General features: G+C 39.2%; 1 protein-coding gene across 1 annotated transcript in view; it reads right to left on the bottom strand.

Annotated features, from left to right (window-relative positions):
- syndig1l (synapse differentiation inducing 1-like) overlaps positions 1-17,902 on the bottom strand; it is a 35,412-nt gene that overhangs the window by 11,666 nt on the left and 5,844 nt on the right. The window contains 3 exon segments of the mRNA XM_029462593.1: positions 14,669-14,860; positions 14,862-14,936; positions 14,938-15,327. Coding sequence (XP_029318453.1) covers positions 14,669-14,860; positions 14,862-14,936; positions 14,938-15,177 — 507 coding nt within the window. The 5' untranslated portion in view covers positions 15,178-15,327.

Here is a 17,902-nt window from a genome sequence, read left to right as displayed (position 1 = left end):
TTGCGTGCTTGTGTTTATCAGGATGCGTCACTTTGACTTTGTATTTTGCTCTGTTTTTGTTTTTAGGTAGAGGTGATCATTAAGTCGACTGGGAGGAGAAATAATCTGCATTCACTGAAAAAGAAAAAAGCCATTTGTGTAATGGGAAACAAAACCTAGACGAGTCACTGCATGCCGGATCATTTCCTTCCACGTAATGTCACAGCTCACATTCATGGACTTTTCTGTGATGGGCCATTAGTTTCTCATTAGTTTTGTGATATGCAGATTCACACATTTTGGCATCCAAACAACAGATGGCATTAAAAGAAAGCTACGGTTGACAGTACACTTCATATCAAATGTGAAATAGTTATGAATCAAACACACCTCCTCCCTAAAGCTTTATGAAACTATTTCACGCTCCACCCAGCATTCATCACATGGAACTGAAATGCCTTCAGCAAAAGAGAATAGACGCTTATACATCTGCAAACTGTTTGTGATCCACAGCAGAAAATATAAGTGTTTATTTCAATTTCAGAGTTTGTTTTTATTGACCACATTAGGCCAAACAACCTTTAACGCACACATAAAGTGTATTTTCCCCTACAACAAAGGCACTAAGAATAGAGATTTATTTTCCACGGTGCCCGTAATGAAAAGAAATTGCAGATTGAGGCCACGGTTTCTATATGAGCCATTAAGCTGCATCGTTCACACATCATCCTGTTTGAAGGATGATCCAGCATGAGGCTGCAACATGAGAAATAAATGAAAGAAATCAAGGCAAACAACATGCTGTTGTGTCAAATAAATTGAGTTCCATATGAAGCTCAATATTTTCTTCAGGGATGGAGGAAATCAGGCAAACTATATGGGCAGTTATCAAAAGTCCAATCATCACATTTAAGATGACAATCTGACAAAGGAAAAGCTTGTCCTTTGTTTTCAGTCTGACATCTTGTCACTCTATGTAATCCTTATGCTTGTCAGTATGGTCAGTGGCTTTAAAACTCTTAATCCCTGCATGTTTTTGTGGCTGTGGTGTACAGTATCTAATGCAGTGTCTTCCAGCAAAGCCGCAGCTGACCCTGATGTGTGTTGGCCTCAGGCCTGGAGGGGGGGTTTCCCATGTCACTCCAGGATAGAGTTGTTTTTTCAGCAGCAGGTGTTGTTGCTCTAAAAAAACAACAACATTGCAGTCCTGATTTGCATCGGGCTTTTACTCCTAAGGGTAGTCTTCTCAGGCTTCTCTGAGTTAACTAGGAGCTGTAAAATCAAAGCGGCATAGGGCACAGGAATTGTTTTAATTTAATTATTTTGGGGGCGTTTTAATCCTTCATTACAGAGAGGTTACAGAACCAGGGATGCTGCAGCACCACGGCATCCCAACGTTGCTTGTTCAATTTAAAGCTAAACCACAAGGAAAACCACATCTTAATAAGGTTAATTTATGAATGATATTAGGATGAATAATTTGAATGAACAAGCGCACTATAGACTACTCTCTTAAAAACATGTACATTATGTTGTGTACAGTGTGAGTGTTTTATTTCAATAAGCAATGAGTCCAGTGTAGCGGGGTTTGCTTTGTATTAAAAGTTAAATCGCTGTAACTTTGTGAGAGTGTTGGGAATTTGTTCTTGAGTTGAGGTATGAAACAGTTTTCAATTACTTTGAATAACAACCGGCCCTTAAAGTCATGTTGCCTGATTGATGGTGGGGATTAGTGTGTAGGTGGTTGAAATGTGTGAGGGCCCTGCACACTAATGGTAGGGAAAACACACACACACACACACACACGCACACACACGCACACATACACGCATACACGCATACGCACACGCACATGCATATGCACACGCACACACACAAATGTAATCCAAAAATAGACATCCTAATGGACAAAACAAGTATATTAAACTCCAAAAATGACTGAGCAAGCAAAATCTTTCTAATCGGTCTCTGCAGCCTCAGACACTGCCACATGTGTTTTCAAGCTGCGAAGTTTATGAATCTGTTAAAAGCTGTGAACACAGACACCTGCAGAGCTGATCGATATATTTTCATTGTCTTCATAATGCACTGCGGAGGCAAACAATAACAATGCCTAGCCTTCTCTCTGCATAATCAGTCAGTCTGCCTTCGTGGCCTTTAGCAAGCGCTATAGTGCATTCTCTGCAGAGAATCAGCTCTGCTCTGTGCATCAGAGCAGAGCTGACAATATCTGCACAGCCTTGTGGCTGTTTGGAGAATGAAAACATACATCACCCAGAGATTCTAGCTGTTTGGTTGGCTTAGGCTATGTCAGGGAACAGGGAGAGAGAAGTTAAAGAAGCAGAGGAAATCAATCGAGCGAGCGAACAATGAGGTCAGCAGGAGTCAGTGCAGACCTGCAGACAGGGCTGTGTGTACTGTACAGGAAGCTACATGCTGGCCTGTCGGGATGTGCAGGAAGGATATTTATCATGAAACCTTCAAGCAGATCCAAAACAGATGCAAACAGGCCACCGATGCCTCTGCGAAGCTGCCTCATGGTGCGATCATTAGATTGTAATCCCACTATTACCGTTTATTTCTCCTCAAATTCATATCAGCCATTAATTCAAAACACTCAAGAAGTTGTCCAAACCAGACGTTTGTTTTGTCTGTGTTTGATTTAAAGTACCGGTAAACAGTATTTTGTTTACCAATTTCCTACCTGACTTTTAATGAGCATGTGTGCGCGCGTTGACATTCGCTCACCACCTCCCCTACACCAGAGATCCTAATGACTATGCATGCCATGGTGCTCGCTGCGCTCAGATATGTCTTGTGGGGTGTAAATCCTGTCAACCTGTGGCAACAGGCTGACAGGTAATGGAGAACTAATAGATGGTTTCACCACTCTGCCATGACAGCATAACCAAGGGGAGGGCTCATGTAATTTATTTGTTGCCAAATTGCCTCCACAGCATGCAGGAAATGTTCCCCTGTCCATATTTCTACTCCCTGCTGCTCTTCATTCTCCCCAGAGATTTGCCTTTATACCGTTATTTTTTTGTCCTGATGTCAAGTGAATGCGTCGTACCATCAGTCCTGTATGGGAGATGTTAATCATGTGAGGATGGCATGAGGGTGAAGATGAATTTTAAAGGCATCTGTCAATTGAACCCCTCCACAGTGTACACAGTGTCTCACAGGATGTCACATTTATTTGCTTTTATTTTTATTTGTGATGCGCGAACCTGTTTACGAATTCAAAATAAGCACGACGGAGATGATCCCTGTTCATGATTTACTCATGAAAGAAAATATATAAATATCGTGTTGTGACAAAAAGACGCCGTGAATGTGGCTGGAGCATGTAAAATTACTGTGGTACTACATTTGTTGCCACATATTTTGGCTATTTCTAAGGAACAACATTATTTTTCTGTCCCCCTTCAAATAAAGCGATAATACTAAATCGTATTGTCTTTGAGGATATATCAATAATTTGCTTTGAATGCAGATTCATGTTGTGAGAGTTGACGCCACAGGGCTCTATAGGGAAAATTCTGAAAATATATTTTCCCCTTGCCATGCCTAACAACACATCCAATATAGGCAGTCAGTCGATAACAACCGTACAATTAAAGGTCGAATGCCTGGGAGGAAAAAAAGGCCTCTTTTGGATCTGAGCAATGCAGCTAGCTTGCCGGAATGTGTAAGAGAGGGACAAAGGGAAACTAGACATAACATAACATAAATAACTGAGCACACTGAAATCAAATCACTCAAATTAAAGCACCCACAGAAATTAATATTGTCTTTTCAACCAAAAAGCCAGCTTTGAAATGACATCAATATATTGCGTACTGTACTAAAACAAAGGTAGCGGTATAGAGAGAAATCTGGAGGCAGGAAGAAGCTTCTGCACAACCAAAGGGAATTCAATTACTTGGCTGAATGCATAAGCAAAGTTAATGAGTGCCATTAAAGATGCAATACGGCACACAATGACATTTTCAGCACATTTACAATCCCGATAGAGAATTCATTGTGAAATCACAAATGATGACGTACGATGTCATCGTTAACACTTTCTATGACACCCATGTCTATAATGCATTATAAGCATACTAATAATGTGTTATTTGATGATATGGCATTATACAATTATCATAATGGGAATTATTAGGGAGTATTATGATACTTATAAGTTATGATAAAATGCGTATGCTGTGTTTTTCCAGGCTAATATGAAACGTTGACATTCAACGTATCTGTGGTTTTGCAAAAACGTAAAATGCCAAATATGTATAATGTGTTATGATTATTATTATAAAGCATTATGAATAATTATGAGTGCTTATAACCATACATATATGGTGCTATAAGCAGATAATAATGTGTTATAAATATGTTTATAATGCATTATTTACATGGGCGTCATATAAAGTGTTGTATGAAAGCAACAGTGTTTTATGTAGATGAGAAAACACACCAAGTCATTAGGATCTGTTGCCTCTTAATAGTTTCCTCTCATCTAATTATATTTCAACAAAACATGGTGAATGTTCACTTTTGATAAGAATCATCCGCAGGTCATCTGGCCTCTCTGTCTGTCGCGAGGAACTTCTAGCTAAGACTAATATTAATTAACTAATATTACTTTGCATCCTAATGCAGCATCAGTGCAACATCCACTCTGTATCCATGCTCCAGATGGTCATGTTAAGTTATTCCGGTTTAGGAGCCTATACGCCCAGATGTGACTAGGGTGTTGTCTTATGGGTTTGTCATTTATCAGGCGGTGTGAGTGCTAGCAAAGGGGACGGCTGGTAAAAATTAATTACAAGCTTTACCGTGCAGTTAATACGACCTTGTGATTTACAAAGTGCCTGGGCTCAGCCGCCCTATGAGGTCCACCACACTCAGGAACATCAGAGGGTCACAGCGTGTGTGATCACAATGATAAGAGGCTCGTCATCATAGCATCCTCTCAAACATGTATTACAGTCTTCTGGGGGAATGTACTACCTGCAGTGAATTTATGAATAAAATACTTGTTATTTCTCTCTCTCTCTCTTTATTGCCCCGTGGCCTCTTGTTGACAGGTGTGCAAATTAGGATGGTGTAATGAGGCTACGACAGGGAAACACTACACATCACGCTTGGTATTATCACTGTGCTATGTAAACGGGTTGAAGTGAAAAAAAAACAACAACTGTGTTGTGAAGAATTCAGAGATTAAATCTGACAAAAATAACAAGAAATTCTTGTCCCATGAGATCTAATACTTCTTGTATATTCCATGTTTGTAAAAAAAACAGTTGTTCAGGGGCCTTGCTGCTTACAAGTTTAACGAGCCTCTATTTAAAAAATCTCAGATCAGGTAGTAACATCACAACTAAAAACAAAACAGTATAGAATGAACTAGAATGGCAGTCGGAGAGCGCAGACCTCCGCCAAGGTCAATAGTGCATTCACATGCTCCTGGGATGATACAATTTACAGATTTAGCAAGTCATTCTTCCAATTGTGGTGTGTTCATGAGCTTTAAGTTGTAATGTGAGTTGAAAGATGTTTTTTATTTTATTGGTCAGAGCGTATAAACAACACATAGATTTCTGTTTTTGAGTTATTGTTCCAACTTGAGGGAATTTTCCCAGTCGAGAACTTATTTTTCCGATATCCGACACAACATGAATGCAGCACAAATGCCCTATCTCACAAGTTTAACCAAAGTAAAACATCATTTGTGTATCTGTCCCGTGGTTCGAATCTTGTCTGAAATGTAATGGGTTCTTCCTTCCCCATGCTGCATCCTTCCACCAAATTTAAGTTTTAGTGAACATCAGGCCAGTAGTTTTTCTTTAACCCTGATGACAGACACACCGAGCCGAAAACATGTCCTCCTTGGGGAGGTAATAATAATATACTTAGCATATTACAAATCATACTGGTTGCAGCAAGAAATTACATTCACAGCAACACTTTAGCCAAAGGAAGCAGGTTACTGGTTAAACAATCAAAATAATAACGTTAGGACTGTATGCACTCATCCTTCAAGAAGCACGATCCAATTTCCAAAAACGTCCTGCTAAAGCAACACCTGTTAACATGTTCAGATAAGTGCGACTGTGACAATGAAGAGGGTAATCAATTAGCCTGTGCATAACGCAGTTTAATATAACATTTGACAAGGTTGTAATACATATGAGAACGTGACCTGCCAGAGTAATGGTGAGCAACATTTCCCACTTATTGTACGTGCATCTAAAAAATGTCTTATGTCCCTTTTGTTTCTTTTTGAATAAAAAAATATAAACCCATCAAAATCCAACAGACTGATGGACAATTATTCCCCCCAGAAACTGCTCAGCTCTGTAACATGTAATCATCCCCGAAGGGCTGATATTACTCAGAACTCATTGCATTACAGAAGCATCTCTCTCATTATTTACTTTTTTAATACTCTGAGCCGCTGTTCAGGCGAGGATTAGGGAAGCACCAGTGAAGTTTGGCAGAGACACAGAATTCTGTGCTACTTTTGTTCTTTTTCAGGAACTTTCCAAACCAAGAAAGAGGAGAATCTTTAATGTCTTACTGTCTAGATAACTTTTATAGCCACATGTTTCACATTTAATGTTCTTTACTGAAACTGTAATTCAGAATTGTACATTAGAAATTTAAATAGTATGATCATATACTGCTAAAACATTACTAATGCGTATGAGGAACAGAAGAAAATAACTTCTCTCTTCTGTCATTTTCCTTATGAACAACCAAGTGCAACACTATAAGTCTTCCAGGAGCTACTCTCTGATAAAGTGCAGCATTGTTCCCATATTTAACCCATATTGCGTCACCTCACTCTCTTTGATGGTCCGCTTTCCACCCCGCCTTCAAGTGTGGCCGTTTAGAACAACTATTAGCTTTGTGACGAGGTCGTACAACCAGTTCTTATCAATTACACATTACAACCTTAAGGGGTTGTTTTATTATGTAGTATTAGGTAATTCTTTCTCAGTGTAGGGACCAGAGTAAGATGGCTTTCTACCTTTGTCTTACACTCAGGGTATAATGACAACATCAAACGTATGGCAAAAATAAACATTACTGAATACCCTAATAACTGCTACAGGTGTTTACTGGTTGTTTCGTTTATTTGTAGAGTTGTGACAATGGATGTATTACTATGGGTTACTGGGGCCCAATGATGCCTAATCCACACGTATCCGGGTTAGCAAGGTTAGAACTCTTTTGGCCACTCACGTCACTACACAAAATGTCTTCTCATTAGTAATGCCTTACATTGGAGATAACGCTGCACACTCTGATGTTACAAGCCAAAACGTTTTCCCTGTGTACACGTCAACACTAAAAAAACAAGTTTTTGAAAATCTTCCCCCTGGAGTTTTTCAAAAGGTCAGTTTTCAGTGACCTAAAACACAGTTTGTGTGTAGAAACACAGAATAAATCTACATTTTGTAAAAACAACTGTGTACGTGAGGACTACACCTGAAGCTGCATATGTACAGGGCCCAGATTGTTGTGCTGCTAACTCTCACTCACTCTGGGAAGAGTATAGGCAGAAGAAGTGAGTAGACGAACAATCAACCTGCTTCAATCACTATAGCTGTGGTCCACAGTTAAAGAACTGCTGCAGTGGTGGGTGAAAGCTTCCTCTCAATGATCAATGATGGTCTTTCAGATGGTGTAAGGGATGTATGCACTGTGAGCTTTTATTATTCCCCTCTGCACAATGCCCACAGCATGTTAAGTGTAACTAAACAACATTGAAGCAAAGTTTAAGACCTTATTTATAAAAGTACTCAAGCTACAATGATTATTTCTTCACTTTTCTGAGTAATATTAATCATCATTCATCCTTCTCTATAATCAGACCTCTTCAAAGTGAGAAAGGAGCCAGCGTTTGAACCTCTCTATAGTTCTGAGATTTGACATGTCACATTTGTAAGCTATGTGAAAAGGCGCAGGCAGAGAAACGTTTGACTTTTTTGAACTTGTACCAAGCGGAAATGAAAATATAGAAAATAATACGTAATTGTGTCTGGAATTCTCATCAAGGCTGCTTCTTTGAACGATTAAACATCTATGAGTTGCTTAGACATTACAATGTTTGAAATATCTGATTGGTTGGTTAGTTTCACAGGTTTTAAACCATCTAAAAACTGTGAATTATGGGATCTGGAAAAGAGTAAAAGGGACTTATTTATTCTTGGTACAATTACAGAAGTAATTCAGCAATATATTTATATTCTTTGACATGTTACAATTTCTGTTTCTTTTCTGGAGCCACAGAGAGCAGCTTATGAGTGCTATAGCTCAGAGAAACCCACCAAACTGTGGGATAGATATCGATATTTATTAAGAGCAAGCTTTAAAATCCAATAGGAAAGACTCGCCTACTGCTGAATTGAAATGATCCAAGAGATCGGTTTGTCATTTACTGCTTAATGAGAAATGGGATATCTGTGAAAGATTTCACCATAGAGTACATGAGACTGGCTCATATTGGATGCTGGATCCTTCAGGAAAGGAACAATATGTGTGCACTGAACTACATTTTAGATTTAATGAAGGCGAAAGAGCTCATGTCCCCTCAGATTTAGTGAGGACGGATAACCCCTCTGGTTTAAAATGCTGCAGAGGTGAGGCAGAGGGTATATATTTATTTAAAAACTGATCTCACTATTGATTTCCCACCCACGCCCATAATCTTAGCACAACAATGCCTGAGCGGCAGAAAAAGGGTTCATTAAGAAAAGGTGAATCGAGGCCATTTTTATTGAAATGTTGCAAAGCGGCAGGCTATCACCATGTTCAGATTATTATGTGAATAGAAAATGGTCTGATAAATGCAAATTTCATGCACTGGAGACGATGTAGCAGATGGCAGACAAATAGAACTGGCAAGTCTTATCCTTAGCTCAAGTGCTATTTCCTATGCATGTGAAATACATTTGTCCATTTTAATGGACTCTAATGCATGATGGCAAGAGCCGCGATATCCAGGATCACGTCAGCTGGGGAGCATTGTCCTCGTATTTCATCCGCTATAACCGTTTAATGTATTTCTATTCAGTCGTTACTTCTCTATACAACAGTTTGCAAAGTCAGTGGCGAAGTCTGCCATTCCAGTAATCCAGAGAATAGAACATCCAGCCATTTTGAAGCGAAAGCATAATCAGGTCTGTACAGCTACAGTGATTTGCAGTGTGAATAATACAAGTTGCGTGAGTTCATCATCTTCTTCTGCTGTATTTCTGACGGAGTAGCTGCTCAAAACGTTTCTTTTGTTGATTGTTGATTGGCTGTCTCTGGCCACAGGGTTGAGTGGTTTAAACTCGACCTTGTTGGTTCAATGGTTCTTGGTGAACCATTGTATTTTATTTTCTCCTATGGTTTAACAAGGAGCAACAGTATTCTGTCCCCTCTCAGCCAGGACTCTGTCTCTGCATCTCACAATGTCAGATAAATCTAAAAACACCGTAAAACCAGCATCTTCGGGTCATTTGCAAAAAGTTCTCCGTCAACACTGACAAACTAATGTTTTTTAACAAACATAACCCTTGTTATATCCACTCCTATTCCCCATGATCACTTTAATTGTATAGTAATACGCACAATTTATCTGCTTTCGTTGACATTTTTCTGATTCTGTTGTCAGAAAACAGAATGAGTATAAAGTAAAGCAGCAATTTGCCAGCGGCTCATAAATGCTACGTGCTAACTGTAATTTGGGCACTGCGGCGCTGACAACATCAATCAAATCACTGTTTCACGCTTTAGAAACCTTCTGACAGAATACATATAAATACAGGTTTGCTTCTCTTGTGTCATCTGCTGTTTTAGCAATCAAATGACTTGTTATATGCCCCCACGCCATTCACAGTCAAGACCGGCAATATGGCTTTATGTCGGGTCCGTACCATTGTCGTGAATGTCGTGAATGTCGTGAATGTCGTGAATGTCGTGAATGTCGTCTTCAGGGAATGTCTTCAAATTTTGCACAAACATCTAATTGGAATCCAGGATGAACTGATTAAAATGTGCAGTTAAGAATTCATACACTAATTATGGCAATTTCACAGAAAGGATAAAATGATGAAGTGATGACACTTTGTACATTGATGTAAACTGAGGCAATGTGAGCAGGACAGTATGTCTTATGTGATTTGTGGGTATGGATGGAAAGCCAAAACAGAGAAGCTTTATCTTTCGGAGAACAATGAGTCTCCGAGGGAGACAGAGGCAGACCTCCAGTGCTTACTGTACACATGTTAAGGCTGGAGCTTATAAAAGGAGACGGATACAATTGTCTTGGTTGTCCGGCACAGCAGACTCTCACTCGGAAGGACTGTATCTCTGTGTTAGGCTTGTTGGCCTCTGAAGGCAAAATCCTCTTGCCTTTAATCTTCTACACAGAGGGCAGAGCGCACGACCGCGACCTCGCAGCTGTGAGCAATCCAGCGCCTTGCTCAGGGGCACTTGAGCAGGGTTAAGGCTTATCCTCATGTACCCTTTGTTTATCAGACGATCTTCTTACAAACTGCGCTGTTGTTTTCCAATACTCCGCTCAAAGAGAATAAATGCAGGTTAATGAAAAAAGAGGAAGAGAAAGTGTTGTTACTTGAGGATATACAAAACGGATAAGTCTCTTATGATTTAAAAGTAATAAAGGGAATTGTTGTGTGGAGATGTAAGGCACAAAAAGGTTGTTGACAAAGAGAATACATTTTGTAAAAACCCTTTCGGTGAATCTTACCGAGAAGTGATAAATAGATGTGTTTACGCTTGAATAAAAGGACCTCTGCCGTTATTACTGAACTGTAAAGTGAGAACAAAATGTTCAAATCATAGGAGAAGCACATATGTCTCGAGTGATACCATTAATAACTTCCAGTAGTTTCTTATAATGCATTTGAAGATTGACAGGTAGGAAAATGAAAATAAAATAAAATAAAATTGAAATCTGTTTGATGAAACTTCTCCTCAGAGGGTATCTGTAATTTACTCATGTACTTGATAATTGGAGAATTTGTGCTGCATTTAATGAATCCGTTTTAAAATAAAATGCTTTCTTCCACTGCAATAGTTTCCCTTTTCACATTTGTTATGAAGGGTTCTGAAAAACAGCAGGCTTTTAATATCTGCAAGTGAGAAGGAGAACGAGCACATCTTGTACCGCCTGCAGTTAATGACCTTTTACTAATATGTGAGGATTTTGCAGTTTATATTTTACACAATTTTCCGTATTGTGTGTAAAACCTGGCGAGCAGTGGCATTCTTCCCTTTCTTCCCTTACATGCCGTACCTCCTAAAATCCTTCTGTCACTTCCTCAAGCTAAGTCTTTCTCCATCTCTTAGCGAAGTTCACAATAATAACTTTGATCGCTGTAATCCTTTGTATATAGCAGGTTACGTATTGAACCGTAACATGTGTGCTGCTGTATCGACCTTTGAGTGTTAAGAAAAGCAAAGAAAGCTTCTGCAGGTAAACCAGTTTTCTAGCTTTGTCACTCTTTTTGTCTCAACTAGTTCAAAAATGCTGATGAAAACTATTCAGAAAATGTGTAATATGTATTTGTAATGCTCGTACCCTTCCACATCGCAGGATTATAATGATTATGGATTAGACATCGCACAAGAAGCAGATTCAGTCAAGCAACGTGATTTGTGGAAAACATAATTTTTTGTGACACAGACTTTTCTTGCCAAACACTTTTGAGCTGAATCAGGCAAAAATCTATCACACCTTACCGATTCCTTTATTAAATCTATACAAAACACTAAGGAGGAGCTGCACGTAAAGAGCAACGTTAAAAACACAGTTGACATGTGGAGTTTGAAAAAGGAGCAGCTTTAAAAGGTCTCCGTAAGAACTGCTCACACCAAACAGCAGCACAGCTGACTCACTCAGTAAGTGAGCAATTTCACCTAGTTTATTAAAAAGGTGGTAAATGTTTGTAACATTGACCATAATATCTCCATCATATCTCATAAGAGTCTGTAAACCATATCATTTGTGTGTGGCAGTTTATACTTCAGCTAATAAGCAGTGCACGTGTCATGCTTAAAGTATGAGGACATAATGATCAGCAATAACTTTGAAGATGTTATTTTACTGCCGTCATACCCATAATAGAAGCATAAGTTGCCCTCTCATGTATCATTGCTCCCAAGCTACCTCACTGTCTTACTGTACCGCTTAAAAATAAATACATGAGGATTCATGCTGTGCCTCAACCATATATTCCTCAAAGAAAGAGCTCCCTAAAATTCCCCCATCCACCGATACAGACACACAAAACCCGCTGTGTAACTATGAAGAACAGAACAGTTTAGTTCATACCAGAAATTGGACATCATGTTCCATCCCTTCGTCACACTCCCAATCCTACCGTCCTCCGAGGAAGTCTCACTACCTAAACCTTTCTTCTTCTTTGTACGTCCCTCATAAAGAGAATAAGAGATTGCTTTCTATTTCAGTCCAGTTCTGCTTCAGAGTTTCCTGGTGAAGGCTTTTAGGAGATAACTCTACTACTATGGTGAATGTATGGTATGTGTTAACAGTTGGAAAAAAAGACAAACTTAATTAAACACAAACACACACACTCACACACAGAAATGAAAACCCACAGTACACCCGGGATTTGATCAATTAAATCATATCAAATCAAATTTGAGCACCAATAATTACTTGTGAAGTGCAGAAACAAAGTAATACATGTAAAGAAACTGTTTCTGTGTCATTTCATACAGCTCATACAATCCTTCCATTTAATGCAACATGCATAATAAAGTAGGAGAGGTTGTTTTTCCTCATTATGTATTCCCATTTCAATGTTTTCTATAAACTATATTCTCAATGTTACTTAACATAGAACCTTGAACTCCTGGATAATGTTACGATTATGTTATGACAACCAGTTTTCTACTTCTTTTCTACGGACGGGTCTAAATACCTGCATATACCTTGCATTGTGTCAGACTGTGTGCAGACACCCTGCTCTTTGTGGTGTCAAAGGTCTACTGCTGGGAGTCTACACAATAAGTCCCGCTGTGTATTTTCCTCCACACTGGCTGATGATGCTGTTTTTTTATGCGCTTGTTCATTTGTGAACAGGAAGAGTGTGGAAATATATGAACAATATGGTAATGTGTTCACTTAACCTTTGAACGGCTAAGAGGATCCTCCATTTGGTGCAATAACATTGTATCTAACTCATCTCTTCTCTCTTTTGTGTGCATCCACCTACGTTTACAAGTGAAAAAGTACAACGGAAGGAATAATTCAATTAGGTTATTTGCTTTTTGGTATCTGCACTTTTTAATCTATTTCTTTGAGTGAAGTTAGTGAGCAACCATGTTTTTTTTCCTTCTTTATTCATGATGTGAAATTCACTCTCTCTCTGCAGACCTCCGAAGCTATATATAACAGTGTCACGTTGCATCTCAGCAGCTACATGTTTATCACAGAAATCCAGGTTAATTCCAGCAGACTCGCTGGGTTTGTGGAAGTCAGTCTTGCAGGTCTTGCAGGTCATCGGTCAAACTCAACAACCTCTCCCCCATGTCCAATCCCCTAAATACTTTAGAGTGCTTTGTGCTATTGGCCGCACCAGTTGAGAGTGAAATACTGTGTAATGCTGTGGTACTGTAGCACCTTGTATCCCTGGGTGAGCCAGACATGGGTGATTTATTATTATCTGATGGGGAATTTGACTAGAGTTGGGAATTGAGGCCAAGGTCAGTGGCTCAAATGGGATTTGTGGTTAATAAAACGTCAGTCTGATCCAGGCATCGAGCCCAATCATGTGATGCTACAAGTGTAGGAATACTACAGGGATACAAGCATGCTCGCTCTTTCTCTCTCTCTTCGGGTTGTTTTAGCATCCTTGATGGTCTATGCACTGTTTTGAAGCATATGACTCTAGTATAAAGGTATAACATGTAACTTTACTGCAATACAATGTCTAAAAAATACTCAAACCTATGTATTTTGTTGAGTTGTGTACTTACGATATCTCCAATGTTTCCAACAATTTTCAAACCCAGAGAAATCCGTAAATACATCATTTGAATCAAGGTAACAGTTTCATTTGGTCGCATGTGATGGCAATGTATCTACTTTGTACTATGTGTCAGCGTTGTGCTTATCTGCCAGAACCTGTCATAAGTTGACCTTTTATACAGTTTTAAGTTTTATTTTTACAATACACTTTAGATCTTGGTCGTTTTTAACTATATATTTTAACCCGATGAAGGATTCTAGTCATCCAATGTCTGGATCTCAAATGATCAGAGAAACAAGCAAACATTAGCAGCAGCGCGGTTCGTAGCTCTTTGTCCACCGAACAGCGTCTTGAAACACTGAAAGTACTTTATTTAGTGTTTAACCTCCTGAACAATAAACAATGAAGGAATCCTAACTACAATGGTGGTGAACGCAACAACTTCCACGCTACTTCACAACGCCACCAAACTACATCTTTTGTTATTGTTTTGACCCTTTGTGGCAGAAAATTACACATACGTTTCTTAATTATAATGATCAAATGTGACACTGAATACTACAGAAACTAGCTACTCACAGCTGATTTCATCACCTTAAAAAACAAACAAACATTCTGGTCAAATGCAACCTTTCTTGGTTTCTTCATTTATTCCACACATGCATTTTCTCTCTTACCTCGTACTCCACGTACTCCTCCTCCTCCACCTCATAGGAAACCGTTTGGATCTTGATGTTTTCGCCGTCTTCCAGCAGCTTCGCCTGGGGATCCTCAGTGCCAGGCGTGTCCGCCCCCGCTGTGTTAGACGCCTCCTTCGCTTTCTTCTCTGTGAATGTGGTCTCACAGCACTCGCTTTTGTATTCCTTAGTCCTTGATGCTGCCACTGTCCTCCTTGTACAGGATGAAGTTGGGCCTGTAGAACGCCTCTACCGCCAGATGCAGCGAGGGTGGCGTCCAAAAGCTGCTGAGATTTCATCTTCCCGTTGGTATTGTAACTACCGCCGCTCACTACGTTGCCGTTATTCACCTTTCCTCCTCCTCCTCCTCCCTCTCCTCCACCTCCAGCAAAGTAGTTAATAATGTTTTCCTGGTACTGGTTATTAGGGAAGTCGCCCCCATAACCGTTGACCATGTGCTTACTGTTTTTGTCCAACAACGGGTTCTGGAGCTCACTGAGATTCTCCATAGCAACAGGGGTCAAAAGGTGAGCGGGTGGAGCTTCTCAGGGACGTGAGCTCTTGTAAGGAAAGTGACAGGTGAAATAAGACGGGACGTGCTGCTCAATGGAGTGTGTTGATGTCAGTCAAGGTTTTAATGCCATTCAGCACTCTGAGATCTAAAGAGGAAACAAGCGGGGAGAGGTTTTAGATCCAGTATATGATGATTTGATTTGACATCTACCTGCAGGTAACAGTTAACCAAACACTTGCTCACATTAGATCAAAGTTTAGATGTCGTTTCCTCAGCAGCAACAACTTTTACAGCATCACGCCTGTCAAGAGCACCCTGCAGAGGATTCAATTAATTTGCTTCCTCACTCTAGACACATTAAGTCAACGACACACACACACTCACTTACGGGAGTAGTAACAGCAATACATTAAAGCGTTGCCATCTACTTTAATATAATTAGATTGTTATCACTCCATTGTTTGGGTCTTATTAGGTGTCATCAAGATGCCATTAGTCTGACTTTCTGATATGGATCAGTTGAGGCCTCCTACACCTTAATTGGTTTGACATTGTTTACAAATGCTATTAACTATATGAATATATGATACAAAGTAAAAGAAAAAAGAAAAAGATTAAGGGTTCAAAATGAGCATCAAAAACACAGTTAGAAAGAATATGGAAGAAATGGAAGAATTTGCTACCGACCTGTAACTTTATTATAATCATTAATGTCTCATTTCTATGTAATCACCAGTGGCTGTTAAGATGTGAATCCTATAAACAACTGAACACGTAACTGTGAAATGTAATCACTCGCTGGATAAATTCTATAGTGTCTGAACTTGACCACGTCAAATTGAGCTACCTCTGATAAATATTTATTGAAACTTAAAAAACTTTAATTTGACAATGGAATTTGGTGTTTGGTAGCAGGTAGATTGAGTATTTCATTGATTCCTTCTCACTTGGAATACTTTATGTGAGAAAGCTCTGGCTGTCTGGAGGTTAAGATAAGATGAGGACCTTGATGATGTTCCCGACTCCGATTGTAAAAAGTCCAGACCGAGGGTTATACAACGTTGTTGCTTCCTCCCTGGGCGCGCGATTATACATGCTTCTGTGTGATGTGATACTGTATAAAGCTGAACAAATGTAATGTTAATTTAAGTGTATGATATATCTGTACGCATGCATACATGCTGTACCATGGTCTTTTCTTATATCAGATGTGTGCTCTAATACATTTATATTTAAGTAAGGACATTCAGGCTCATTGATTGTGTTCTAATAATCATTCAAAAGTGAAAATTGACCAGAAGTTCATGTTTTTCACAACAATAGTAGATAATAATAGATTCATTTCAGTTTCTGAAAGCAGATTTACATGTTTGTGGCCATTATTTGCTTCCATACATTCCCCCAGAAAAGAATTGGGGTTGTTTGTCACAAAGCTGACAACGTTGGGGCCTTAAATGTTCTGACATTTCACTATAAATGTAAACCAGTCAACAGGAGCATAAAAACCAAAGAAACCACAAAAAGACGGTTTCAGCCTTTAGAAGTTGCATAAGTAAGCCACCATTGATCAATCCTTTTATTACTGAATACTAATATAGTCTCTGGGTGTCTCTACATTCACAAAATCATTCACAAAATCAAAACCAAATTATAAACTTCTCCCTCCCCCACAATGCAAAATAAAACATTCTGTCACCCTGAACCTTTGTCGGATTATTCTGCGCATAAAATAGAAATGCCTAAAAAAGGACTATTTCTTGCGTTCATGACCCCAATCATGCATGTGTGCACTTTTTCCAAATGCTTGAAGAGAAGGTATTTCCAATTGAAAACAACAAGATTACACATAATCCCAAATAGCATTGTGGCGATGGGATATGGATAATAGCTTGTTGGTGCACAGGTTAACTTGTACATTAATCATCTTGTGGATGATTCCTATATTGTCTTTATCCTTTAGTTAATCATAGTCAGAAACCTCTGCTGATTCATATTCAGCAAACACAATGTTTATCTTTATTTTTGCTTAACCTTTACATTCTGTGTCATACACTAATTTAAAAAGATATCCATTATGCATGTTTTTCCAAGAGAGGTTCAGGACGACTAATGAAAATATCAAGATCTCTCCTCCTTATTTCAACTTGTTAAGCTCCGTATTACAGCATGTTATGGAACATGTACTCTAGTAAAACCTCCCATCGGACAGAAGAAAGAGACTGACTGTAATGTAAACCTGCAGTGTTTCCTCCCCACGTTCATGCACCATCATCTGTCATATAACGATTTAACTCCTGTTGTAATCTTTTATTTACAGTGTAGTCACTTGCTTTTTAGATTCCCTTACTAATTTATGTTGCGGTTCTTTATATTCTCTCTAAATCTCTCTTTCTCTTCCTCATTTCCCCCAACATAGGGTTTTTTTTTGGTTTGCTATACTTTTCATGTTTTTCTACCTCATGAATAAAACACAAGCCCCACACTCCCCGTGCTTCCTGTAGCTCAGTAAGCACCGGACAGCCAACTAAGTTTTCATGGTTCCTCCCTGTTGGACCTCCTGCGTCTGAATGTGCTGACATTGTTGTTCCACACCAGTGCGCACTTAGGTCCACGTATAGCTCAAGGGATCGCACCATCCTGCAGGTCTTGAGTCAGTTGAGGGGAAGTGTGAGTACTTGAGGTTATGAACACATTCTAATGATAAACTAAAGATGAGCAGG

This window comes from Cottoperca gobio, chromosome 24 (assembly GCF_900634415.1).
Source record: "Cottoperca gobio chromosome 24, fCotGob3.1, whole genome shotgun sequence".
In the NCBI taxonomy this organism is placed as follows: Eukaryota; Metazoa; Chordata; class Actinopteri; order Perciformes; family Bovichtidae; genus Cottoperca; species Cottoperca gobio.
The sequence above is the reverse complement of the archived record's forward strand: the minus strand, read 5'-3'. Positions and strand labels throughout refer to the sequence as shown.